Genomic DNA, 26,289 nt, shown 5'->3' on the forward strand with positions numbered 1-26,289 from the left:
CACATGTAACTATTCATTCCATTTATTGTGGAAACACTGAAGACACAATATAGATTTAACATACTCCCACTGAACAACTACTAATTTAATCTGAACTTCACACTGTTTATTGTGGAAATGCCGCAGACACAAACACAGATTTAAACACAGTTCCACCATCAGAGAACATGACACTTCAAGGAAGGTCAAAACAAAATGGCTCTTAAAGCTAAGAAGAGGCAGATGCCATTTCCCAGAAATGAAGGAAGGTAGGCTCCACTGGAGCAGCTTTAGTACTGGGCTTTTCTTTTGGATTGGTGGTAAATGAAAAACCCGGAGCCCAGTGATTTTTCTTTTTACCTAATTGCTCCAATCCAGGAATCTTTGGCACAGGAATTTTCCTTTGCATTGTGACTACAAGATTATTCAGCCATTTGGTCTCAACAAGGCCACTGTTTTCATAGACTTCATTTAATCCTATTGTGTGGCATTTAATTGCATGTTGTGCAAAGGATGCTCTTGAGTGTCAAATTCTATGTTGATAGGAGACTAACAGCATCAGGTTATTGCACTAGTTCTTTTTTACTCTTACTTTTATCTAACTAACAAACAAGGCTGTTAGAGAAGAGAACTGATTTTCCTCATTATTCCCTACGCTGGCCTTATTTTATTGCGTTTACACTGACAAGCTGACAAATACATCTACATACAAGAGGAAAGACTTCAACTGCATTTATTTAAAGAGACAAAAAATGAACTGCCAAACTGAAAGTTATTTTAAGGTAAGCATGCAGATACTCTATTTCTAGTTCACTCTTGCACACTGCCTAGATTTAAACCACAGAGTTGCACTGCTGCTTCTTTGCACAGATGAATAAAAATAAGGCCTATTTAAAAACCCTGCACCACAGAGAACAGTTACACATGGCTTATTCTGTCAGTCACAACGGTACATTGTACTTCCTCATTGCTCTGTATCAGTTGTGAAGCTGTATTCATGAAACAGGGAATGTTTATATATTGAAAACTTGTGCGTAAAATAGAATAAAATCATGTGTGCATTTCTTAGACATCAATTAAAACACTGACAAAATAAAAGCATTATAAAAGATTGTAGAAAACTAGAGCTCTTCTAGACTTTCAAACAGCAAAAACCCTATCAATCTCATCATGGAAATCAAAACACTTTTGGGTACAATTCTTTGCATGCCATTCCTCCTTACAGTGCTATATAATCACTTCGCTTTTTCCTCTCATTTCAGTATCAACAAACATCTGCCTACACATTAATTCAGAAAATATTAATTAAAAACTGGAAAGAATTGGAGCCTAGCACACCAATTTAAAATGTTGTCTCTGATCATATATTTGATATCAAGTCCTAGCATGAAACTATTATATTTAATCCAAGTAGTTTCTTGTTAGGAAATAGCACACATATGCTGTCAAATGATTTTCAGTACAAAAGATATACAGATAAAATAGTTTAACTGAAAAGCTCTGAAGACTCCTAGGCATCAGTAGGGAAGGCACTTTTCCGGTCACATAATTCTAGCACATTGGGATTCAGCACAGCTTTGGTATTTCAACATCTCCTTCAGTTTCTATGCAAGTGATATCCACTGACTGCCCAGTCCTGAACTTCTCCACTTGCAAATAATGCAAAGAAAATCGCTCCAAATAGATTAATAGAAGCAGCAATATAGAAAACAGTCTGCCATTCTCCCACAGTATTCTGTCAAAAGGAGGAAAGAAAGAAAAAAAAAAAGATTCAGTCAATTTGCAGCTCCACACTCAAGAAAAAGTAATTTTAAAACCAACACTGCATGCCTTGCCTATTTAAACGTAAATGCTATTCAGCATGATTTCATATCAACATAAAAGCATTATAAACATAAAAGATCAAGTCATCAGTGTAGTCAACTTCAGTTTAATAATACAGCTTACACAGATAGTCCTATCAGAATTGCATTAGACTGTCTGGATCAGTTTGTCATCTGAGATGCAGAACCTTCATATCAAAATTCACATTTGCACGAAGGCTACACAAACTCACAGAGAATGTTACTGTAGGGGGAAACACTACCTTGCTTTCAAGTCAGGTGATCCAAGAGCTGTAGTGCTCTGCACTATGCAGTAAGCTATTCTTAATGACTACTATGTGGATATTCCAGAATCATAAGCTTTTTAGCCCAAACAAGGTAGCTACCTTTACTCAGATTTCAAGAGGAATCCTCTAAACTCCGGTATTTAAGAAAGGCCTTAAGACATGGGTAGCAAAGAACTGTGGTTTGTTTGGGTTTTGGGTTTTTTTTTTCTTCTTTTTAAATAAAGAAGTAATATCTGTAGGTGTCTTAAGGCTTTTTTTTTGCCTTTTTTTTGTTTTTAGTTCCAGATGACTACTGTAACAAACCTGTAAATGATTTTACTACAAAGCCAGAATAATACCAGAACAGTACATTAGTATGGGGGGAAAAAAAAACCAAACCAAACAAAATAAAAAATCCCATTTGTTAAGATGTCTGGAAGAACTAATTTGTTTGGATTCATGTATTAATGAATATTTTCACATTATTTTTAAGGAAATCATTGGAGTGATCACCAACTCCAAAAAGTCAACTGTATCAATAAACTTACTCCTCCCATCTTCCTTTCTTAAAAGATTTTAGAGTAATTTATACAGTTGATTTGGGGGGGGGGGGGGAGAATCAAACAACAACTCGCTCACTTTTTCTACTCCAAATCACCCTTTGACTAAATCATCTTGGACATCAGATCTAACACTGTTCAAGTTAGGTGTCTTGTGAAACTAACGCAGCTTAGAATGTCCTAATCCTGTAATGTACATACAAAGGGATGCATTATAAAAACCACACATTTGAATCTCGTTTCTCACTCATCTAACAAATGCTGACCTTACAACTCAACACCTCACATGAGAGACTGATTTAAAAAAAAAACAAGTAAGAACTTGTCTTAATTTGCCAAAATAATACCACAACTGTCTCATCTAGTTGGCATTTTAACAGAGTTTTACTGTGATAAAAACATATTAATTTTATTCCTAGACAATATAAGGGGTACGTCACTAAAATTTTAAAGTCCTACACAGGTCTTCCATTTTACCTTTATTTTCCTGATCAGAATCAGGAGAATAAAGGCTAGGAATTAAGTAATTCACAGCAATGGAACAGTACGACTTACGTGTGTAACCCAGATTTCATTTAATGACTGCAGACTTGAGAAGACAGAATTTCCATTCAATGGAGATAAAAATATAACAACTGAAAAAATAGTAAGCAGACTTACATTATGAGTGAGGTTCTTGGCAATAACTGGCCCCACCATTCCTGGGATAGTAGCAAAAGAATTTGTGATCCCAAGGAGAATTCCCGCATACCTGCAAGAGAAATTGTTAACACTGCCTATCAACTTATCCTGCTTATCAGTCATGGAAACAATTTTGCCTAACCTGATCACATAGGCCTCATCTTGGTCACACAGAAAAATTAAAACACAAATATTCCAGTGGGAATGACTTGTTTTTATTCTAGTAACAACTCACTGACAACTTGGTACATACATTTTTAGGGACATGGTTTAGTGGTGGACTTAGCAGCATTAGGTTAACAGTTGGACTCGATGATCTTAAAGGTCCTTTCCAACCTAAATGATTCTATACGTCTCTATTTTCCAGAGGCTAGTTATGGAATTTAACTTAAATTACTTTAATAATTTTGCTTTGCCCACGATCCATTATCCAAACCCACATCCCCTTTGCTAAGCCACAATCAAACTGTCTGGAATGGATCCATCGGAGAAGTTAGAAAAGAAACATGGCATGCCTTGAAGTGGAAAGGCAACAAGGAGTATGACAGAGTGCTGTTTGGCAACAGTAAGAGTTGGTTCAGGTATCGTTGCTAAAAAGTGTCTGCCGAGAAAGCAATATCACCAGTGCGGATGGATATCCCCACTTACACTACAGAGAGTATGTTTCAAAGACCTGAATTCAGAGCACTGCGGCAGTCCTTCCCTTCAGCTTTTTGTGGATCAAGGCCAATGGGAAATGGGTCTGACTTAACCAGTTCTGGTGGTTGCCATTCCTGCAGCTCCATTCTGAGGCTTCCTGTTCCATGAACGTGTTGCTCTACCACACACACGTGCATGCATGTGCACCAGCGGCCATAAAAACTTGCTGGGAAAAGCTGGTAACTTGCTTAATTTCTGAGTCTCAGCACCTCATCTCTAGGCAATTAAAGATCTCTCCCATAGGAGTGTTGCAATACCGAAAGATCATGTTTGAAACTGTACCACAAGCACAGACTTGTGAGAGAGACTGAAGAGAAATAAGAGCTAGACATTCTACAACAGAGCTCGACCTTCCAGCCACCAGAGCACAGGTCCGTGCGGTTCAGATTTTCAAGGTGGATTTGCTGGCTGAAGAATCATACAAAATACCAATAGTTGCAGTTTACCACAGGAGAAAGGAGCTCTCTCCCAGTGACATTTTATTTATCAAAACAGGAGAATTCAACCATCCAGCATTGTTACAGAAGGTTGTGATATGTGTATCCAGTCCAACGATATTAAAAAAACGTGTTTTTTCCTGAGAAAGAGAATCAATTATCTAGCCTACTAGCTGATTTTTTCTTTAAAGTCAACACTACATATCAGTTAAAGCGTGGCAACGTATTTTAGACTGAGCTCCAATGCCTTAGTTAAAACAATCCTTATTTCTTATAAATGTAGCATGTAGTCTTATCTCAGAAAGTGTTTAAGAACTAATACGCCTTTACGAAGCTGAATGTGAAAGTAAGCACTGTAGGCAGATAAGCACATATAGCAAAACTCCATTTAATGTCTTTAAGTAGAACCAAATGCATTTTGTCTTCAACACATTTAAGCACTACAATACTGCTAACACACACTTTCAAAACTAAACATAGGTTAATAGTTTCCCTGGTTGCCAAAGATCTTTGGCAATCAATTGCTGGCTAAATGCCTCTGGTTATGCCCAGTGTTTCTGACATAGGGTACATTCTTGATAACGCTCGCTGTTTGATGCAGATAACTGCTATGCCACTCCCTCAGCACAGTGGAGACTCCCACATGAAATGGGAAAGCAAAAAGTGACACGACTGTAGAGCAAGACTAATAGTAAGCTGTTGGTCAGGTTCTTACGGCATAGTGGGGATAACCAAATGCAAATCGACTTGCAGAGCAGTTATGTAGTAAAATCAAGAGTAAAAAAACAGATCTGTGAAGTGTTTAGTGTGTAACAGAGCCATGGCAATATTACGAGGGCTCATGGTAACAGCAATACTAAAAATTGTAATCATGGCAACGTATTGATGTAGATTAAAAAAGCTAGAATAGAATACATTTTCCCCACAAGAACAATCTTGTCACCCTCCTGTCCCAACCCTCCCCCAATTCAATACATTGATGGCATAATAAATACATGTTAGAAACAAAAAATACATAGCAAATATTGTTTTTCCTTCAGTATCAGTATTTTCATTGACTTTTTTCTGTGAATATAATCATTATTTCTTTGGTATAATGCAAGTTTTAGTAGCAACAAGGGACCCTTTGTTATTCTAGTCAGCACACTTCTAACCAATTAAAATGGGCATTTAAGTGCATTTTGAAACTTCTTTGAATCACTTCTGGTTATTCTAATATCTTTCAGTAAATTAAAAAAAAAATAAAAAATTGAGCTCTGAGTAAACTCTTAACAGAGGTTTCCTTCCCAATTTTATGCAGACCCCGTTTTCAGATTTCTACAATTATGTCAAGCATTTCCTTGAAATTGTGAATGTCTGCCTTGGCCAGTTCAGACAGTCACAAAAAGTTATGTAGGAGGTGAAAAAAAGGCTTCTTTTCCCCCCCATCTTAGATGTTTTTGTATTTCTGTATGTCATGGTTTAACCCCAGCCAGCAACTAAGCACCACACAGCCGCTCGCTCACTCCCCTCCCCGGTGGGATGGGGGAGAGAATTGGGAAAGTAAAAGTGAGAAAACCCATGGGTTGAGATAAAGACAGTTTAATAGGTAAAGCAAAAGCCATGCACGCAAGCAAAGCAAAACAAAGAATTCATTCACCACTTCCCATCGGCAGGCAGGTGTTCAGCCATCTCCAGGGAAGCAGGGCTCCATCACGCGTAACGGTTACTTGGGAAGACAAATGCCATCACTCTGAACATCCCCCCCTTCCTTGTTTTTCCTCCAGCTTTATATGCTGAGCATGATGTCATATGCATATGGTGTGGAATATCCCTTTGGTCAGTTGGGGTCAGCTGTCCCAGCCGTGTCCCCTCCCAACTTCTTGTGCACCCCCAGCTTACTCGCTGGTGGGGTGGGGTGAGAAGCGGAAAAGGCCTCGACTCTGTGTAAGTACTGCTCAGCAGTAACAAAAACATGTCTACATTATCAACACTGTTTTCAGCACAAATCCAAAACATAGCCCCATACTAGCCACTATGAAGAAAATTAACTCTATGCCAGCCAAAACCAGTACACTGTATTTAAAGATTTTTTTATTTTTTCCTATGACCTTTGTTACAAGAACATGCCCTTTTCCCTCTCTGTCTCCATTTGGACAGATTTACCCTGAATTAAAGCATGCATATGCTGAATAGCGAATCACTGATTTCAATAAAATAGCATCCGCTCTGACCATGTTCCCATCCAGGAAAGTTTTCCCACATATGCGGCCATTCGTCTCTAGAGGCAATGCCAGGCCAAAGTTCCTGAACTATCAGCAAGACACCTGCCTCTCCTGCACTCATAATCAGTATGCTCCCTTCAGCCTATCTGAGAGGAAAGAAGGGCTAGAGGAACTTCTATGGTTTAAATGCAAAGGGAATAAAAGCAGGACTTTGTTGAGGGTAGGAAGAATAGAGTGGGACTTGGTCAGAAGGATCAGCAGCAGTTCATGTGGTGAAGCGTCATGCCACATGATTTTTTTCTTGTGGCTTTTTTCAACACCTAAAATACTCTGTATACTGTCATATACAAATTCACCCTTGAAATAAACACATTAGAAACACGAAGTGAAGTATCTCTCAAATTAGAAAACACACACAACATCCTAGTTCTGGAAACCTCAGCTGTCACCTGCATACAGAAGTTCCTTGTGCATATGCCTCACAGAGGCACACACCGCAGTTGCGCAGTTTCCTTTTTCCTGTGACAGCTGTGTTGCACTCAGTGGACAGGATGAATTGTACTTACTTAATGAGCACCATTTAATATTTTGTTTCACTTCACTTGCTCAATGCACAGACCCAAGCCTTACTTTCTGCATACTATTCCGCTGTTGCAAGTAGAATTTTAATGATCCCAAACACTTTCCAGTAGAACTCTTCACGATACTAGTTTATTTTCACAACACTCGAGAGATGGAGGGGACAACGTGAAACCCATCCTATAGATAGGAATCTAAAACATAGGCAAAGAATGTATGTGCCTACTGGATGCTTGATTTGAGATCCCCAGGATCTCATTCTAAGAGTATTTAAACAGCATTGTTCATATATTCAAAGCACAGCTCCACTGACTTCTGTCTGCACTCAGAGTAATACCATTTTTGCAAACCAGAACTTAATAGTTTGAAGAGGCATACGAAAACAAGCAATAAATCAGCTAACCCTCAATTAATCTCACCGGATCCAACACTAGCTTCTCAGCTGAGATGTTTAAGTTTGGACTCCAGCTGCTGCAGACTCTCTTTACATATTATGGTAGTCTGAACCAGCCTCAAGAAGTTCCCATCACACTTTGTAACCAAAGAGCTCTTAAGAGTCCAGATTCCTAAAGCCAGAGGGTATGAACACGGTTCTCACAGAAGATCGCACTAGAGTCTGATGCAACTGACTTACCACATGCAAACTCTGTGGCAGAGCACTGAAAGGACTGAATTCCCAAGAACAACGTTCAGCTACCTTAAATGTGACCCTTCTTTTCTCCTGTAATGCCCTGGCTCAGCCATTATGTGCTCTCCAACTACTACAGCTATGAGGTAGAGAGTTTAGGAATGAATGCGGGTCTCCCTTTCTATGCAACGCTAAGTCGTTTCTAGAGCAGGATCCATCCTGTGCACTGAGTGAAGAAAAGGTCCTGTGCAGGGGAATATTACAATGACACAAAGACTAATTTGTGATGCACAGAGAAAAGGACGCAAATCAAAACTGCACAGATATCCAAGTTCTGCCATTAAATAACCTACAGGAGTAATGTCTTTTGACATTAATGCTTATGTTTTGTATTTTTAAACACGGAGACATAAAATAACTCCAACTCCTAGCCAACGTTTTACATTTTTAGGAAAATATCTGTTGTAGTTCTGCAAAGCTAAGCTTGAAACAGAAGTTGTATAATGGCCCCAAAATACTCCAGATGCACTGCTTTAACTACATCTTCTAAATTCATAATTCTACTTGATTTAAAACAAAGTGCATCACAGAAGCTATTCTTCTTACTTTCATATTCAATTCATAGTACAAGCCGTTTATAGCTGGCCACTGACACCTTCCCTCTTGCTTGCTACCTAATCTCACCTGCCAAGATTAATTGGGCTCCCACTATTTCATATTGTCCTGGTTTCGGCAGGGATAGAGTTAATTTCTTTTCTAGTAGCTGGTACAGTGTTTTGGATTTAGGATGAGAACAAAGTTGATAACGCACCCATGTTTTAGTTGTTGCTAGGTAATGCTTACACTAGCCAAGGACTTTTCAGCTTCCCATGTTCTACCGACTGAGAAGGCTGGAGGTGCACAAGAAGCTGGGAGGGGGCACAGCCAAACTGGCCAAAGGGACATTCCATACCATGTGACGTCATGCTCAGTACATAAACTGGGGAAAGCTGGCCGGGGGGGCCGCTGCTCGGGGACTGGCTGGGCATCGGTCGGCGGGTGGTGAGCAATTGTACTGTGCATCACTTGCTTTGTGTATTATTATTATTATTATTATCATATTATTATTATTATCATTTTATTTCAATTATTAAACTGTTTTTATCTCAACCCACGAGTTTTTCTAACTTGTGCTCTTCCAATTCTCTCCCCCATCCCACCGGGTGGGGGGGAGTGAGCGAGCGGCTGCGTGGTGCTTAGTTGCCGACTGAAGTTAAACCACGACACATATCCATCTGTTAAGTCAAAACTTGTCTGTCATCGTGGACATGACCACCATCCTTCCAACTGCCAAAGCCTGGATACCACCTTCAATTTGGACCTGAGGTCTCCCATATAAGTTGCCCAGATCTTAAGAATTTTTTTCTAGGTAACATTTCTACAAAATGTTTTTTACCCCTCTTCACTTACACTTAAACTCTTCTCATTTTACACATTAGTACAGAAACACTCTCTTCTTTGGTCATAAAGTCATTTGACCCTGCTCATATCTAAGTGCTACCGCAAACAGGTAAATGAATGACAAAGCAAAGTACTTGACTTTTACCAGTGCAAAGAATGCTTATGTGGACTTTCAAAAGAATACACATACATCCATGCTCTTCAGGAAACTGATGGATCTGTCAGATTCTGAATTTGTAACACATTGGAGAAATTACAGCCTGAAATATAACTTTCCATTCTTAAAAGTTAGTAATTTAAGGGCAATTGTACATATCTGATTTGTCACCTACTGATAACAGGTCACCTACTCATAACAAGATTTTGATACCAGTGTATAGAATGTTTTTCAAATACAAATAATTTGCCTGTATCACAGTGCTTAAATATGGTAATGTTCATGCTAAAGGCTGATAGCTCTGATGGAAAAGTTTAAAAGAGTGAAACACGTAATTGTATTGTGCTGTTCCAAAAACACTGTCCTATTAAGATCATGAATCAAATAGGACAAAAATCTACTAAATAGAATTCCTGTAATTATATAGTTTATTACTGCAGGATCTAAAATGGAATTATTCTAAACTGTTGTTCATATGATATCCTCTGCCAAACTTGCACTTTTTCCAGATACAGTGCTTAAAACTGTAAACCTGAGTCACTGTCAGTGTTTACATTCCAGGTCTGTACAGCGCATGGTCCATAGCTAAATCTCCCTGGCACCCTAGCAATACAAAAAAAAAAGTGGTCATAAATGTATCACATGCACTAACAATAGCTTCAGCAATACTTACGAAGGTGCTATGTCCAGATGGTTGATGCTGTAGCCAGATGTGCAAAATCCTCCTAGTGTTGTTGATATGGTCACAAATGCAACAGCCAGTGCATAGTTGCAGCCTATGAAACCAGCTGCTACTAAGAACACCGCAGGTCCAATCATTCCTTTAAGACAGAAATCTTAGAATCAATGGACTTTTAACATGAGAGACATTAAAAGGCTCTAAGCTGTGTATACATTTTCTATACAACTTCCACCACCACCCAGTGTACAGAATCAAGCACTGCACTACATGCATTACAGTGGGCCTGTAAGGAAGAGCAGATGAGTTGCAAACCTGTTGCTGCCTCAGAAAACGGTAGCCAGACCAGAAAAATCCCACTCTAGCTGCAAAGAACAAACTTCGGCTAGATAAAAAAATCAGCAAAAAAACAACATATACTGAAAGTGACTTCACTAATTAATGTTATTTATTGTTATAAATAGAAGCTGCACTGACACTGGTAGGTGAACAGTGCACTGCAAAGAAATTCCCATTTAACTCTCCAGGTTTCAGGAACAAACACTGACTTCTGCAGATCATAATAAAGTAGAGCTGGAAGAGTTCATACAAGTACATACATATATATAGGTATATATGCATATTTCTCTTGCAGGCACCTTCTAGAATGAGTTTTATTTCATGTTTACAAGATCTGAACATCTGGCATATCTATACAGGAGCCTGCTGTACAATTTAGAGAACCCAGACTAGCTTTAGAGTTTTTACATCAGGTACTGGAAACAGCTTAGTAGCCACCATGAGCTAGTGCATGCTGCTTCCCGTCTGCAGTCAACTTGGTACCCATTGCCCAGTACCAGAGCCCATTTACATGACCCCATCATGATCTCTGTAAACAGCTCCAAGTACATGCTTTTGTTGATGAAGCCAACCTAACAGTCCCACTTTTCCTAACACAACAGCATGTTTCCCCCTCAGTTATATATACTTGGGTATGAGGCCTTGCAGTAAACTGTATCACCAAAATGGTGTAGGCTTAAAATAAAAAAAAAAAATGCTTGAGAGTTTATTGTAAGAGCTGCTTTAAAGAAAGCAATTGAATCAGCAGAATTGAGAAGGCAGCAATGATGGGCGTACATCAAGCAGGCTGCAACTTGTGTGGATCCTGTGCCTAATCTCTTTTTTTTTTCCCCTTCTTTCCCCTGCCCCCTCTTTTAATCAGCAATCGACTTCTTCCTAAATACAGCCTCTTACCTGTATTCGTTAAAGACCTGATCTTGTTGATCTCTTGGTGATTTGATATCATCTCTCCTTCTAATTAGTCAAGACCATTTTGCATTCTTCTACCCTGGTAACAACTGTAAATTTTGCAAGTGTATTCCTATTCAGTTACTTAAGTCTTAAATAATGAAAACACTGAACAACACAGGGTTGGGAATAGGCTCGTGCAGAACAATATTCTGTCTCAGTTTGAGAAAGCCCTTCACAAGGTATCATTCTGTCAAGCAATTATCACCACTTTAATGGTGGTTCTACCTGACCATTTATTTAATCAGTTTGCTTGTAAGAATGATGTATCTTGACCTAAACAAAGCTTTTGGCAATCTCTTATCCAATAGGCCTACTTTTTTATGGAAAAAGATAGGATTTACTCTCGACAAATTAATGTACAAATAAAGCTGCTCCTCTCAAGCCATGCACAACCCTGCCTAATCTCACAGCAGAATGTCACACTACTCTGCCAAACCCTTCATTTGTCCCAGGTTGATACTATGATAGGTTCCAAAGAGAGATGATACTTGCACCTACCTATTAGGGTAAAAGATTTGCGAACACAAACAGTGGACAAGTTCTGTTTTTCCCGTAAATAATCAGCAATTTGCCCAGACAGAATTATACATAACCAGCAGCCAAAATAAGGTAGGGCAGATAAAAAACCATTCTGTTAAGAAGATAAAAAAGACAGTTAAAACACTGAAATGACAATTCAATATGCTGAAAAATCATTTGTGCTGGAGCATTAACAGAGACTGAACCAGAGGTGTCAAAACCATCCATCCGCATAACTTTTTGGTATTACCATAAAAGAGAAACCTAGGGATAGAAAAAGCAAAGCATTTTGAAGCTACCAATGTGTAAACTCTCCATTGCATCTCAATCCATAACTGCCAATGCAGCCAGACCAAAAACTCAAAGGTTAAATCAGCAACTGGGTTCAGGAAAAAGAAAACTGTACATGAAGGTATTTTGTGGACATTAAGCTGGTCATGCAAGTTTCCAGAAACACCAATTTCAAGTAGGACAGGCTATTGAGTGAGTTACTCAAGTAAGTGGAAGCTGTAAATATTATTCAGAATTTTGAAAGCTATATGGAATCTCAGGGTTTTGTACTAGTACAACTCTTCAACATTACATTATCCCACATCTGATGCTGGCTGTAATCAGAGACAAGATACAGAACTAGGACTTTCATTAGATCCAGGCTGGACATCCTATGATCCCAAAGCAAAGCCATTATTCAGGACCTGACATTACTTACACTGAAGTCACCTGTTAACTCCCATTACTTTAAACAAGAGCTGTTTAGAGACTTCTGCCTGAGTCTGCATGTTTTTCTGATGAGGGGAAACAAAAGGTACTACTAAACTGCGTAAGTTTACAGCCTTTCCATACAATTACAGATAATCACTGATAACAGAGCTATAATTTGACCTAATCTGTGATTAAAAAGAGGTACTTGGATAGCTATTGAATAGAAATACTCCAACAGTTATACACTACTATAAAATGTGTATTTGTCAAAGAAGTGAAAGCTTTCCTGGGAAATTTAATTTGAAATGAGACCAGAAACACATCCCCACCTGAAATCCACTCTATCAGCACTCAAACATGCTGCCTGTTGGGTTTCAATGCTCAGCTTTCAAAAGCAGTAAGTAAAGTTTTGAAAAATAGAAGATAGTCTCAGTAATAAAAAAACAACTTCTTTTGAAGCACTGTTCAAAGACACAGCATTATTTTTAACCAATCCCTTTATTATAGGATGGAAACTGGGACTATACTGTAGCAACTGTATAATATTTTAAACAGTGATGCAATTTCCATCTAAATATGTGGCAACAAAGTTAGTCCAACACTATTATGCAAGCTTTTTCTTTTCTTTTCTTTTTTTTAATCTTCACAACAGTCAGTACTCTAAAGACACTCCAAAAAGAAGAAACATAACCCAGCGACATAGGAAACCACTTCACAGCAGAACCTGTTAGCATTTAATGCAATGGCGTTTTATAAAACACGTAATCAAGGGCTGTTGTAGCAAATTACTTTCATAGATGTTTACGCATGTATTCCCTCAAGAGGCATAATAAGGAACCCAACCAGCAGCTTCAGCTAGTTTTTTCCAGCTTGCCCTACTGCAACCTTCTCTTCTAATGCTGATATTCCCCATATTTTCCTCCCAAGATTGCTGGCATCACCTCTTTCTTGCACGGCGTGCATCTTCAGTCTGCTCTAACCAAGTCTCATGTGTTAAACCAGGAAAAGACTAAGCTAAACTTCTTGAAATTTCTGAGTGCCTTTTTACTTGAGCTGAACCAGCTCTCCAACTAAACTATGCTATCACCGAAACTTTCTCATTAAAGAAAGAACAGTACAGTCAAGTAATTGCTATAAATAAGAATGTTCCACCCCTGCAATTTTTCCCTGATAAATAATTTCATTTTTAAAAATTTCCTTGAAAAGCACTATTTCTGGACCTTAAGTCTATGGTTTTGTTTCATCCTATTTACCTTACTAAAAAAAGGTATTTTAACTCTGCTGCTTATTGAGGAAAGGAAAGAAAGTGACAATTTGGAAAGGGATCCAATCAGACTGAAGCTCCTCCCCACCCCTTCCCTGCCCCCGCCCCTTAAAATACTTTCAAAAATGCCACTTGTCCAATGATTTCCTTAGTTTTATTTTTCTTTACCTGGAAATGTTCTCCTTTATAAGTGAGCAAAGAAAAGTAGACAGTATTTCAGAAGCCATAAAACAAGCTATAAAATCTGAAGCAATCATACAAACCATATAACAGAAAAATATTTTTATAGTTACTGTTTTAAATCAGCAGTTAAACATGGGTAACATGCATCTTGAACCAGGAAAACGAGCTCGAAAGCTAGCATTAAACTAAATGTCAAATAAGTCCTGAAAAAAAGTGGAAATAACAAGGCAGGCAACATTTTCGATGCATCCGCTTAATTGTGGGGATTTATTTTACCATTTCCCAGCTATACGTTTACATTCCAAGGTTCTTAAACAGGTTCCTCTATATTCTAAACAGCAGGGAAGGTTTCTGTTATTTCATTTCTTTAATTCAGAAGAAAGTGACTGTATTTTTATTTATCTCACCTCCTGTGCATCAAACCGCAGGATCTCCTTCATGTATGTGGGCAAGAGCGTAAGAAGTGTATAGAAAGTCCAATTATAAGAGAAGTGTGCCACAACAATAGCCCAGAGCGGAAGGGACTCCAGTATAGGTCTCCAAGGAACAGATTTCTGTGTAGAAAGCTAGCAAGCAGGAGGCAGAGAAAAAGGGAAGAGAAAGAGTGATCAGAACATCAACATGAACATTTACTAGATACAGTGTTTTGATCCTACCCAAATCTAGGCTGATCATTCATTCCGAAGAGCACAAAATGAGTCTCAGTTGATAGATGCAAGTCATCAGCAATGAATGAATTACTGTGTTCAGTTCTCACTGAAGGTAACCTAATGTATGTTACTGCTCTGTTGTTTACTATTGCAAAGTAAACCAATTACTATTATGTTTTGTAATCAGAATTTCCAAAAGTATGCCTTCCCTTGTTGAGATTTGTTGCCTCCTGCTTTTACTATAAATGATTAAATATTTAAAGTCACCCCTCGTGTTTATTTAGCTGAATCTTTCCTACTCAATCCTAGATATTAACTTTGGTCACTCAGCCAGCTTCACAGGTTGTAAATACATATCCCCAGTCACAGGAAGAAATTCTTATGCACTTTAGGAACTGGCTCATTAGCGTTTTCAAAATGTTTTCTCTGCAAACAGTGATCTCTCTCTTACTCTAGAAGACACATTGAAAAAAAGTTGTAAAATGTTGTATTGTGAAGTTTAAAGACGTTATACAGTTCTGGATCTAGTTTAAAGAGAAGTGATAGACTTGAGCTTTTTATTTAAAAAGCATCGCAACAACGTCTGTGACAAAAGGCATTATTACAAATGCTTTGTCCGATTACCAATTGTTTCTCACTTATACAACTGCACTGTATTCTTAATTTTTTGTTTGACAAATTCTGCCTCTATCTCAGATTAAGGATGTTTCTCTAGACATCAACAGAGCATGATGCTAATCACAATATTTGTGGTTTATGTTCTTACTTAAGTAAGTATGACTATACTAAAGTGCTGTACCTGATCTTTTAGAGAAGAGAGTATATATTCTCTTTCAGCATGTGAAATGCTCCTGTGAGTTTCTGGTGTATCACTAACCAACCACATCCAGAAGAAGAACCATAACACGCCAAGTGTACCTATTTGTTGGGAAAAGATGGGTAAAGAGATAGAACTAAAAACATAAGCAATTATACCCAGTGAATAACACTCTCAGATGATTTAGTTAGAAGTTTTTTCCAAATACTCTAATATAATTTTAATGAACATTATTGTTCTATCTACTTACAAACAGTAGTTCCCCAAAGTGGTTTAACAATGCACATTTAGAGGTAATAAACAAAGAGGACTAAGCAGGAAAGTGTTTTTTTGTGGGTTTGTTTTTTTTTTTTCCTCTTCCTCTTGGAAGTGCCTCATACAGCAAGAAAATTGCATACACATATATATTGTATTTTTATCAGTCACATGGAACAGCCACAAAGGATATGGCTCAACCAGAGGGGGGGGGGGGGGGGGGAAATCATCACATTAATCACAAAAAATACTTTGTGCACATACACAGAATATCACTACATACAGCTTAACTGATGTACCAGTTCTCCTTTTCTTTTTTAAGCCAAACCCCAGGACTGTAATTTGAAAAAGGTAATTTTTCAATAGTCAGTCCAAATCAACTGTACTTTTATGTAACTATAACAATGTAACTTATTCCATTTTGTCCAATTCTTCGATTTGAACCCATTTTATTTATACAAAAATTGGAGGTGGTTTTGTTGAGGAAAGTGTAACCCTTGTCTTTTATTCCGATTCTCCTTCCCCATGCAGAATACGAAACGGCTCAGGCATGCAAATAGACCTATAAAAAACATCAGTTAGATCTATGACATGCTGTTAGAAAATATTTTCTGTGTTTGAGCTTCTTCTAGAACATAACTCACAATAAACATGCTATGCCTTGCATTTTGGGCATTCCTTCAGGATTCCTGTGACCACTAGAGCGATTTTCCACACAGTTTCCTTTTAAAGCAGCAGTAACTTTTCACATGTTCTTTCATTCAGAGTAGAAGTTTGTTCCTGGGATTAAAGTTATTAACTCAATTTCACACTTCAAATAAGAACTATTGTCCAACTCAGAGACAGCTTTGCTCATTGGAAGCAAGGCTTACATAGCCACACTGAGTAATCTACTTAGCTTTAAATATCTCCAATTTCCCAGGAGGAATAAAATAGCAACCCTATATGTCAACCACATGTTTAAAACTTAAAATAAGTTTTATAATATACCATGCTTTTCAAAAAGAATATGGATTGTACTTTTAATAATTAAAAAAACCACTTACCAAATATGTAAAACACATAAACCCAGTTCATATAGTAGCAAATTAAACCAGAGAGTGGCAGAGAGACAACAGTTCCCAGCTGTGCACCTACCAGAAGAAAGCAAAACCAAGTGGAAAAACAATAATTAAATGTCCTATAAGCCCCTTAAACTAAGTGGTATTTCACAGTTACTTTATTTTATTTTTCTGTAATAAATCATGCAGAAAAGATTTGTCACCACCACTAGAGGGCTGCCATTTCACCTTAAAGAAACACAGGCACAATAAGCTGCTTTGTCAGCTCAAAGTAAACGGAGTCACAAAGCCCTAAGCATCCAAAATTACAAGCAAAAAGCAATAAAAGACAGGCATTCTTGGCACATTCATCTCCAATAAAGTGATGGCTCTAGTACATCCAAAACAATGCAAATTAGTCAACTGGCATTGCTGCAAAACACGAGAGCGCTGACCACAGTACAATTAAGGACTTGGGGGGGGGGGGGGAGGGGGGGAATATTCTGACTTGATATAATCAATTTGCATTTCTCATAACTGCTACTAGCTCCACAGAAACAGGAATGCTAGAAACAAGAGCCAGAAGGCATCCATATGACCAGCAGGTTCAAATCCCACTGTCCCTGAATTCGACAGGGTGTAGGATCAGGCAAGGAAGAAGGGAAAGATAAGCAGATTCCAGTTCAGATACAAGCCAAAAGCAGGAAAGAACTATTCTTGACTTTATAATTCAATATACATTTTGCAAAGGATAGCAGGTTCCCCCCACCGCCCCAAATCTAAACCAGAAACCCAACCCATATTATTTACATACTTAAGAACTCTATCGGTGATAAATAGTAGACCTTGTCTCTCAATGTTAGCTATACGATCACTTCTCCAAACCTAATCTCAACTCAGAAAACATTATATTATGTTGATATGCTGCCTGCCTCGATTCCATCTTCATGGAAACAGTAATTTTTATTTGAGGCAGAAAGCTTCAACCACGAACAAAAAAACCGCATAGTTTATGCAAAATATAAAACATAATAACAACTACATATAACCTCAATCATATGTTCTCTTAGAAAATCAACATGATCATGACCACAGACCACATGACTGCCAACCATGAAAACGTGGGGAAAAAGAAACACTCTGCTAAGTTTACACAAGATGCCTTATCCATCCATGACTGCTAACAATTGGCAGTTCAAAGCCACAGCCTCTTCTCACTAGTACACTAGCATATAGTTTCACAAGACAAAAGGACAGTTTAAAAGCTCCCAATTGTTAAATTCAGTAGATGTCAATCCCAACTCTGTGCTCTCTGCTTAACTTGTGTGCTGGCTCTCACATGAAGACTTCTTTTAAAGCAGATTTAACTCACTAATATGGCAGAAAACAGATACCAAAAAAAAAAAAGAGAAAAAGCTTTCTGCTGCATTAGGTGGGTTAAGTGGTTCATGGAAGGGTCTGATGAGTGCCTGAAATAGCACAAAGGAAGGAATGAGACACTTGGCTAGGAAGGAAGTGAGGAAGTGTGAGAAAGAAAGGATTAAGGCTTCGTTCCTGTTGGCACAAGTGAGCCACTAGACTGGCTTAGCTGCTTGAGAAACTGTAGCCGCAGTTTACATGGTATAGCCCTGTCTTCTTGATGAAACCCACATCGAATAAGAAAGCTGTAACAGAATTAATACTAACAAGCGTGAGTAAAACAAACTATTACTTCATTAAGTGAATGCAAAATTTGTCATCCTCAAAGAAATAATATCAATTCTGACTAGTAAATTTAGAAAGCTACATTTTTCACCTGCCCCGCAAATACTGCATTGAGCAACGTGACCGACCAATAAACCCCTAAAACAGATGAAGGCTCAGGGGAGATGGGCAAGAGCAATGTGTCCATGAAGCTCAGGGAATAATACAGGGTGTGACTGACCACAGCTGTTGCAAAGAAAGCTGACTTTATCTCAACACAAAGGGGACCAGAGGGTGGCCTTTGTTTTAGATAAACAGCTATGTCAGTTGAGTGGCTCACCTGACTATATCAACTGTTGAGTGGATCAGCTGGTGGTGTAAATGTTTCTCCCTGAGTTCATTAAAAATGTGACTGTCTCACTGAGTTAAGACAGACCAGCATGAGGGGAATACATGGCTCATCGCAACATAAAGTATAAAAACTAAACAACTAACAACAGAATTTCTAAGAGAACAAACATACTTGAGCTGCCTTCAACCCCTTCCTGGCGACTGGGGATTCCCAGCATCATGATGGTGAGCACATTAAAGACCAGTAATGCAAATGTGTATTGCAATTGCTATATTTTGCTAAGTGTTAACTTATACTGCAAGCACAGTACAAATGTATTTTGTATCACTCTGCTAAATCAAAAATCCTGTGTAACATCAACTATCTTCAAATAAGTAAAATTGATATCAAACATTACACCTTCCACGTGTGGAATATCTAAAAGAATCTGGTCAGGGAGTACTGGACTCTGACAAGGAGCTCTTGCAGCAATACCTGGGACCTTGGATGTTTTCTTCCTTGAGTTCCTCCAAAAACACTTAACCCCAGAAAACCGAACTAACCAACCACCTCTATCCCCTGATTCTGCCTCAGCTTTTTTGTTCTTGATACTAAATCTCCTTTATTTACAGTATCTTCTATTAATCAGCTTCACAGTAACTCTTTGCACCACTTTATACCAAAGTTAGTCTGAAGTTTATACTTAGTTGCAGATCAATACCTTTTCTCAGAGTTATAAGAGCCATGAATAAATGAAGATAATGAATACAAAGCAAGATTTAATTCAATGTTATGCTTTCCAGATTAAATGCTGATTAAAATTTACAATATAAATCCCTTTGATTTAAGTCAATCCTCCCTGTTACTGCAGTAAAAATGTATAATCCCGTTATCAGCGTGGGAATTTCTCACCTGCATATGAAATACTAAGGAGCTTGCTGCGTTCCAGTGGAGGAGCCCAAGAAGACCACATTGAATGCATAGCTGGGAAGGTAACACCCTAGAAAACAACATTTCATTCTGTTGAAATGCAACAATTTTAGAACTCCCTTCAACTTTGCATGTTTCAAAGCATATTTCATTAAAAAGCAGTAGTACAATCTGTTAATTTCTTGTTTAGCAAGAAACCACTTTAAAAAAAGTGTGCAAGGCATGAGAGTAAGTAGGCAGAATTAATTTCTCCTGCTTTTGATTCTGTATATATTGGAAAAGCTGCAAGAATACAAACAATACTGTTCTGAGCTCCTGGTTTCTGACAAATGAGAAGGGATAATTCTAGCTTTGTCTCAAGTGTCCTTACAAATAAAACCTTTTTCTTATATGAAACGCTTAAGCTAAAATACTGGGCAAACTTTTTAATTATTCAAAAAAATTAAAACTAAGCTACTCAAAATGAAACAATCCATACACTACTCCGGCATACTGACACCCACAGGGTCTAATCACTACAATTTATTAATAAAGTATTCAGATACATTTTCAAGTTACATATTCAAGTTACATAGAGAAAAAGGATTACCTCTCCCAGTCCTTCCAAGGCTCTGACAGCTATGAGGTAGCCAACCCCCAAATTTGCAGCTAAGGGAGTAAGCAAGGTGAATACAGAGGTACCAAAGACGCCAAACCCCAGTAACAGCTTCCCTCCAATTTTGCTTGCAAGATATCCTCCTGGAATCTGAGTAATGATATAGCCATAGAAAAAAGAACCAAGGATCCATCCCTGAGTATCAGCATCCCAAGAATACTTTTCCCCCTAAAAAGAGAAAAAAAAACCAACCAAAATGCAGTAAGTTCAAAATAGCAGTTTCTCTGACCATATTTTATACAACTTTGATCCATCCTTTACACCTAAATTACAAATCTTTCATGGCCTCCACCCTAGGGTCTCCTTCCTCTACACATCTATACTGCAGTCAAAGTTGTGCTGAAAGCTAATTCACGTAGTTTACAGTCTGTCCAGACATATCTAGCTCAGGTATGAAAATCCCACAATGTGGAATGTAAGTGCTTGAGCAGTTATCCTTTTTTGAGTAACTTGGGTTAGGTGACACAAGTACAGACTACATAGTCTGCATGAGTGCGAATCCCACTTCTGTATCACAGTGTGGACATTCTATCACGCTCTAGAAAATGGCTTTTCCTGCAGAAAATTTATGGACAGAAAAGCACACAAGGAGATGCAGATGCCTGAATTTAATATAAAGAAAGAGAGCAGCCAAGGACAGGATGCACAAGGGTAGGTGGAAGAATGGGATAAGCACAGCAGAGGGAAGATGAGTTTAGTGGACAAAGTAAGAAAACCAAAGATGATCGAGATAAGGAGCCTGAAGTTATAAAGGAAGTCAGCAAGAAGTTATGAACTGTTGCCCAATAAAGTGATTCTGAAGTTTAGGAGCACTTCCAAAAGCCCAATTTATGAGCATCTAAATAAGCAGCATACATTTCACAGAAGTGATGAGACAGAATCTTCCTCCCATAAAGTCTGCAGTTATAATTTGCTTGTGATAAATAATAAATGACCTCTAAACAAGCAAACAAAACAAAGGCAGGAAGACGGCAAGAGTGCTCGGTAATAAACTTCAATTATAAGGTCAGATCTATGCAAGTCCAAATTCACAAAGTTGGGTGGTTTTTTGCTTGTGGTTTTTTTTTTTCTTTAAAGCATTTTTTCATATCCAACAGTTCTGTTCAGTTAAGAAATGGCATTTTAAGGATTACTGGAAGGGAAGTAAGAGATAAAGGATATAAAGATAAGGATCATGATCTGGGAAAGAAATCAAAGAAGTGAGGAGAACAATATTACATATTAATTTGTAATGAAGTTTCATGCCATTGAGACTGTATGAAGAACAGGCAAATATGGACAGTGATGTGAGCTCTGACGCAGATGTAACAGTAACAGTTGATCACTGGCATATAAAACAGTGAGTCATAATAGATCTACAAGGTCAGATTAGCCAATTTGTAAGGAATAGCGCAGAAAGGATGTACGTAGAAAAACCTGACCCTGAGCACAGCACTTCTAAATTAGCTAGTCATTTAAGGCTATTATTTTTCAGAATAGCTTTAAAAGAACCACTGAAAAGGCCATCCGGTAAAGAGCAGCCTGTTCTCTTGCCACCTAAGCATGAGTCATCAATCACAGACTTCTATTAAAAAGACTTTTACATGCCACATTACAGGACAATATGTTTAAGATCTCACCGTTGTGTTGCGAGGAACATTTATGGTGGAGGAATGCTCTGGACACACGTTGGAAGTTGTATTCTTTGTTAAGCTTGTGTTAGGTTCTACCATATCCACCAGAGCAACACTTAGGTTCACACGTAATGCGTACAGGAGGAAGAACCCAAAAAAGGCCAGTAGTGCTAGATTGTAGCGAGCTGAGCAGCATGCAGGGACTGAAATGAGAGTAAATGACAATTTTTTGTTTTAACAGAACCTAACAAAAATAAGAACAACTGATAAGCAGTTTTTACTAATAACTTTGGAAATTTATGGGTAAGAAAAACATATGTAAGACAACAAGCTAATTGTTCTAGTCTTAAGGGGTGTATTCAATAGGGGTAGAGGCTTCGGGTAGAAAAAAGAAAAAGCCCACTTTTCTATTGATGTGCAAAACAAATGTAATTCTGGTTTAGACAACTGGTAGCTACCCGCACAAGTGTAGGGGCTGCAGTGGAAGTGTGGTGTGTGGTCTGCGGAAATGGATTTAGAAACATGGTTTCAAAAGTCCTCTCCAAAATACAGTAATATTTATTCAAAGTAGAACTTCACACTAAAAAAAAAAAAAACCCAAGATTAACGGGAAGCCTGTCATATATGTGAAAACGATTCAAGAAAAAACAGAGACTCTTAAAGTAGTGTTAAAGAACAGTCATTGAGATTCCAGGCTGTTTTCTAGGACAAGTTTTCCTTCTATGAGTTTGCTTATAAAGGAATATGCATTTGCTGACAGCTGCCAAACAGAGAAAACTAGCAGAAAGGCGAATGGCAAACACTGCGGTGGCACTGTGAAAGCAACAGTTTCCCAGTTGCCCAGTACGCCCCTCTTCTGCAGTCACCATACAACAATGAAGTTGACAAAGGAAAATGAGTCTTAGATTCAGCATAAAATCTGTGTTATGGCATTAAGTCAACTCTGTCAGCTGTTTAAACCCAGATATCAGACTTTGTACTGTAACACGGTTATTGATTCCCCTTCTACAGTAGTATACAGGAGCATTTGGCAGAGATCGTTCATCAGTACCAGGAGATTCAGATCAGAGTTGAGCTGTAACTTGGCCAGCACATGACCAGTGGCAATAAATTTTGTATCTATACAAAATAGAGTTCACAGCTCTGCAGATACTCTTTATTAACTGGGAATATCTGAACCTACTGAGGAGAAATGTCAAACTGTTGAGAAACTACTTGGAGAATCTGCTGAATTTACAAATAGTTTGGGGGTGGAGTTGTGAGGAAACTATGGTGCTAACAAAAAATTTTATAACCTGGACATCTTAAACTCCGGGAGGGTTTGGGGATCAGCACCTGCAGATATTACATCAGTCTACAGTGATCTCATCTTTCTCTGACTATTCAGAATTCAAATGATGACTAGAACAAGTATATCTACGAACAACAGGATTGACTGGAGCTTCATCTGCTACTGCAGTATGTCTCTTGACTGGATTCTCTGATCTGCAGCAAGAAGCAAAAAACATGCCCTGTGGACAAGCTAACTAAAGACTCTCCCCTTCTCAGTAACCTCCTTTAAAGAAGGAATGAGCCTGTGTGATTTTGTCTTTTTCAGTGGGGGCACCAACAGAGCCTTTCTGCAAGACTGTATTTTTCATGAAAGTAGTAGAACTTTCCCACTTTTGAAGTCTCTAACCGTGACCAACCTTATGTGAAGTTCATTATGGCTGCACAAGTTGTTAAAATGACACAGACAGGCTGTATTTGCTATGTTCATTTAGTAAATGAGTAATAAGTGAGGTTACTGTGCAAATATGCAAAACGTCTTCCAGATCTGCTGTAATTGCAGGTCTTGCCTCAGTAGCATTTGAAAGAGGCATATCTGATTTTTAAATGTCATGAAGGAGAGCAGCCAAGATTTTATTGCTTACTTTAAAAACAATAAGCACCAAAAGTAGGAAGTGCTCAGTGCACAAAAACTAGTCAAGCAGCTTCATTGTCCTTTATTGTTGTTTAAAAAGCAGTTTGCCTTCAGTAGAAAAACATATAGTCATATAATTTATAACAATGAATATAATTACAGGTAAAGCTATTTAACCTTTCCACTGCCTGTATTTGCTGGGGTTAAACAATAATAACAGAGGCTGAATATCACACTGATGAAGTAACCCTTCCTTAGAAATGCAGATTAACTGGAACATCCATTACTCTTCCTCTGGAAGCCTCTTACTAGTATACACCTTGTCTGGAGAGCAAGCTCCACAAAACAGATGTGCAAGAACTTAAGATCACTAATGTCAGATTTTTTTGAACTGTAATTAGTTTATCATAAAAATCTAACAAACATGTAGATCTGCAAGTCTGAAACAAATGGCTGCTAAATTATTGCTTCCCTGTCTTTCCACTAAGTGCATTCGCAATACCTGAGAATATTAGATCAAGTTAACAGAACAGAAGATTCGAGAAGATTCCAGATGCATTTCAGTCATCCACCTCTTCAGGAGATTACCGTAATCAAAGAGACACAGACATTCACCCCCCCTAAAGTTTAAGGCTGCTAACCATGATGTTCAAGGTCTTACCTTGATTGGTAGTCTTGGGTTCTACATCTATAGTTAATTCTGATTTCAGGGGCATGTTTTATAATACTGTAGCTATAATTGAACAAGATTCTTAAATTGCAGTTAAAAGAATAGGTCTGTGCTGCAAGTTGCACGGCAGTTAAAGGAAGTTGCTCTTCTGCTGTATTTTTCTTTGTGGGCGAGGTGAACCACCTCAACTGGAACATGCTGCATTGTGCAAACTTAAGAATATATTGCTTTAATAACCGTTTTGAACTCAAATTTCTCTCTTTCTGGCACTTTTAAGTCATTTTGTTAGCAGCCCCTCTTGCTGCAGTTATACATTTCCCAAGTAGGTTAGAGTATTTTTGCATGGCATACTGAAGAAATTCAAAATCTTACTTTACTCTCTATAGTTTGTCTGTTCTGGGAAACCAAACAGCACAGACAACCCCCTAAACATGTTAGCTCTGTTGTTAAGCCCTGACCCCATAACGATCCTCCTCTCCTATAATTATCTTCTCACCTTCTTCCACCTTCCTTCCTCTCCATACTTCCCATAACAAGCAGTTAGTCTTACTCAAATTCTGTCTTAAAATGAAATTCTGCCATAACCTCGGTGGACCCCAGCAGTCGTTAACAGCTGGGACGGCATCTAAGCTGGAATTACCCACTTGTCTTCACTGAAGAGACACCAAGCCAAGGACAGGTTTTACACGCGAATTAAGTAACAGGGCTGCACGCCCGCTCCCCGCCACCAGTGCTGAGGACAAAGCCCCCATCCCTGTCAGGACGCAGGGCCGTGTTTAACCTAACGCTCTCTGACACCGCCGCGTCCTCAAGATCAAACGCATTTAGCGGCGCGGGCGGGAGGTGAAGCCCCCGAGGCCGCGGAGACGGGCGCCGCCGCCGCGAGACCCGGGGCGGCCGTTACCCTGACAGGGGGGCCGCGCGCACCACCGAGCAACGGCTGCGGCAGGCGAGGGACCGGCCCCCACAGGGACGCTCTCGGCCCGGGCCCCGCGGCTCCATGGCAACGCGACGCCGTGACACACGGGGTGCGGCGCCGCCGGGGAGGCGCCGCGGCCCGGCCCGCCCCCCCCCGGCGCCGCCGGGCTCCGCGGCCCCGGGCCGGCGGGTCCGCAGCGAGGCGGGAGCCCGGCTGGGCACGGCCCGGCGGGGCAGCTGCCCCCGGTGCCGTCTCCCGCTCCTCTCACCCGTGCCGGGCTGGGACTCCTTCAGCAGCGGGGTGCGGTCCTCTCCCTCCTCGGTCTCCATCTCGCTGCCACCCGCAGCGCGCAGCGCGCCCAGAGCCAGACCACCGGCCGCCACCGCTGAGAGGACGGGCGCGGCGCGGCTCGCCCGCCCTGCTCTGCCCCGCCGGCGCCGGGCAGCGGCAGCTGCAGCCCCCGGCGGTCATGTGACGGGCGCTGGCGGGCGGAAACAGCCTCAGCGGCAGCGCGGGACGACTCCCGACGACCATCTTTGGTGAGGGCAGGGGCCGCGACGGCCCGCCCATCTGCGGCGCGAAGGCGGCCGCTCCTTCTCTCCCTCCCGCGGGGCGGTGCGGGCTGAGTGACGGGGACTGACGGACACGCTGACAGCCAGCCGGACTGCGGGTGTCGCTGTGCGGCCTGTCTCGACTGTTTTGGGAAAAGATCCTCATATTTAGGACAAATCTC

At 39.6% G+C, this 26,289-nt stretch overlaps 1 protein-coding gene across 1 annotated transcript; it reads right to left on the minus strand.

The window, feature by feature from the left end:
* On the minus strand, positions 1 to 26,017 carry SLC17A5 (solute carrier family 17 member 5). Its single transcript, XM_076333077.1, has 11 exons — positions 25,825 to 26,017; positions 22,071 to 22,267; positions 20,386 to 20,619; positions 19,779 to 19,866; positions 16,859 to 16,945; positions 15,540 to 15,658; positions 14,498 to 14,656; positions 11,921 to 12,053; positions 10,127 to 10,274; positions 3,289 to 3,379; positions 1 to 1,714 (listed from the first exon to the last, which is right to left on the minus strand). The coding sequence occupies exons 1-11, from the start codon at positions 25,883 to 25,885 to the stop codon at positions 1,577 to 1,579; spliced, it is 1,455 nt and encodes a 484-aa protein (XP_076189192.1). The 5' UTR covers positions 25,886 to 26,017; the 3' UTR covers positions 1 to 1,576.
* Positions 26,018 to 26,289: the final 272 nt, after the last annotated feature.

This window comes from Aptenodytes patagonicus, chromosome 3 (assembly GCF_965638725.1).
Source record: "Aptenodytes patagonicus chromosome 3, bAptPat1.pri.cur, whole genome shotgun sequence".
NCBI classification, from domain to species: Eukaryota; Metazoa; Chordata; class Aves; order Sphenisciformes; family Spheniscidae; genus Aptenodytes; species Aptenodytes patagonicus.

What these genes read in the sequence shown, in the direction of transcription:
- SLC17A5 (XM_076333077.1), bottom strand. Translation starts at nt 25,885, where the DNA reads ATGGAGACCGAGGAGGGAGAGGACCGCACCCCGCTGCTGAAGGAGTCC. An exon ending in TCTCTTCTCTAAAAGATCAG is followed by an intron (nt 14,657 to 15,539) that starts GTACAGCACTTT and finishes CCTGCTTGCTAG; the next exon opens with CTTTCTACACAGAAATCTGT. An exon ending in CATCTGGACATAGCACCTTC is followed by an intron (nt 3,380 to 10,126) that starts GTAAGTATTGCT and finishes TTTCTCTTGCAG; the next exon opens with GTATGCGGGAATTCTCCTTG.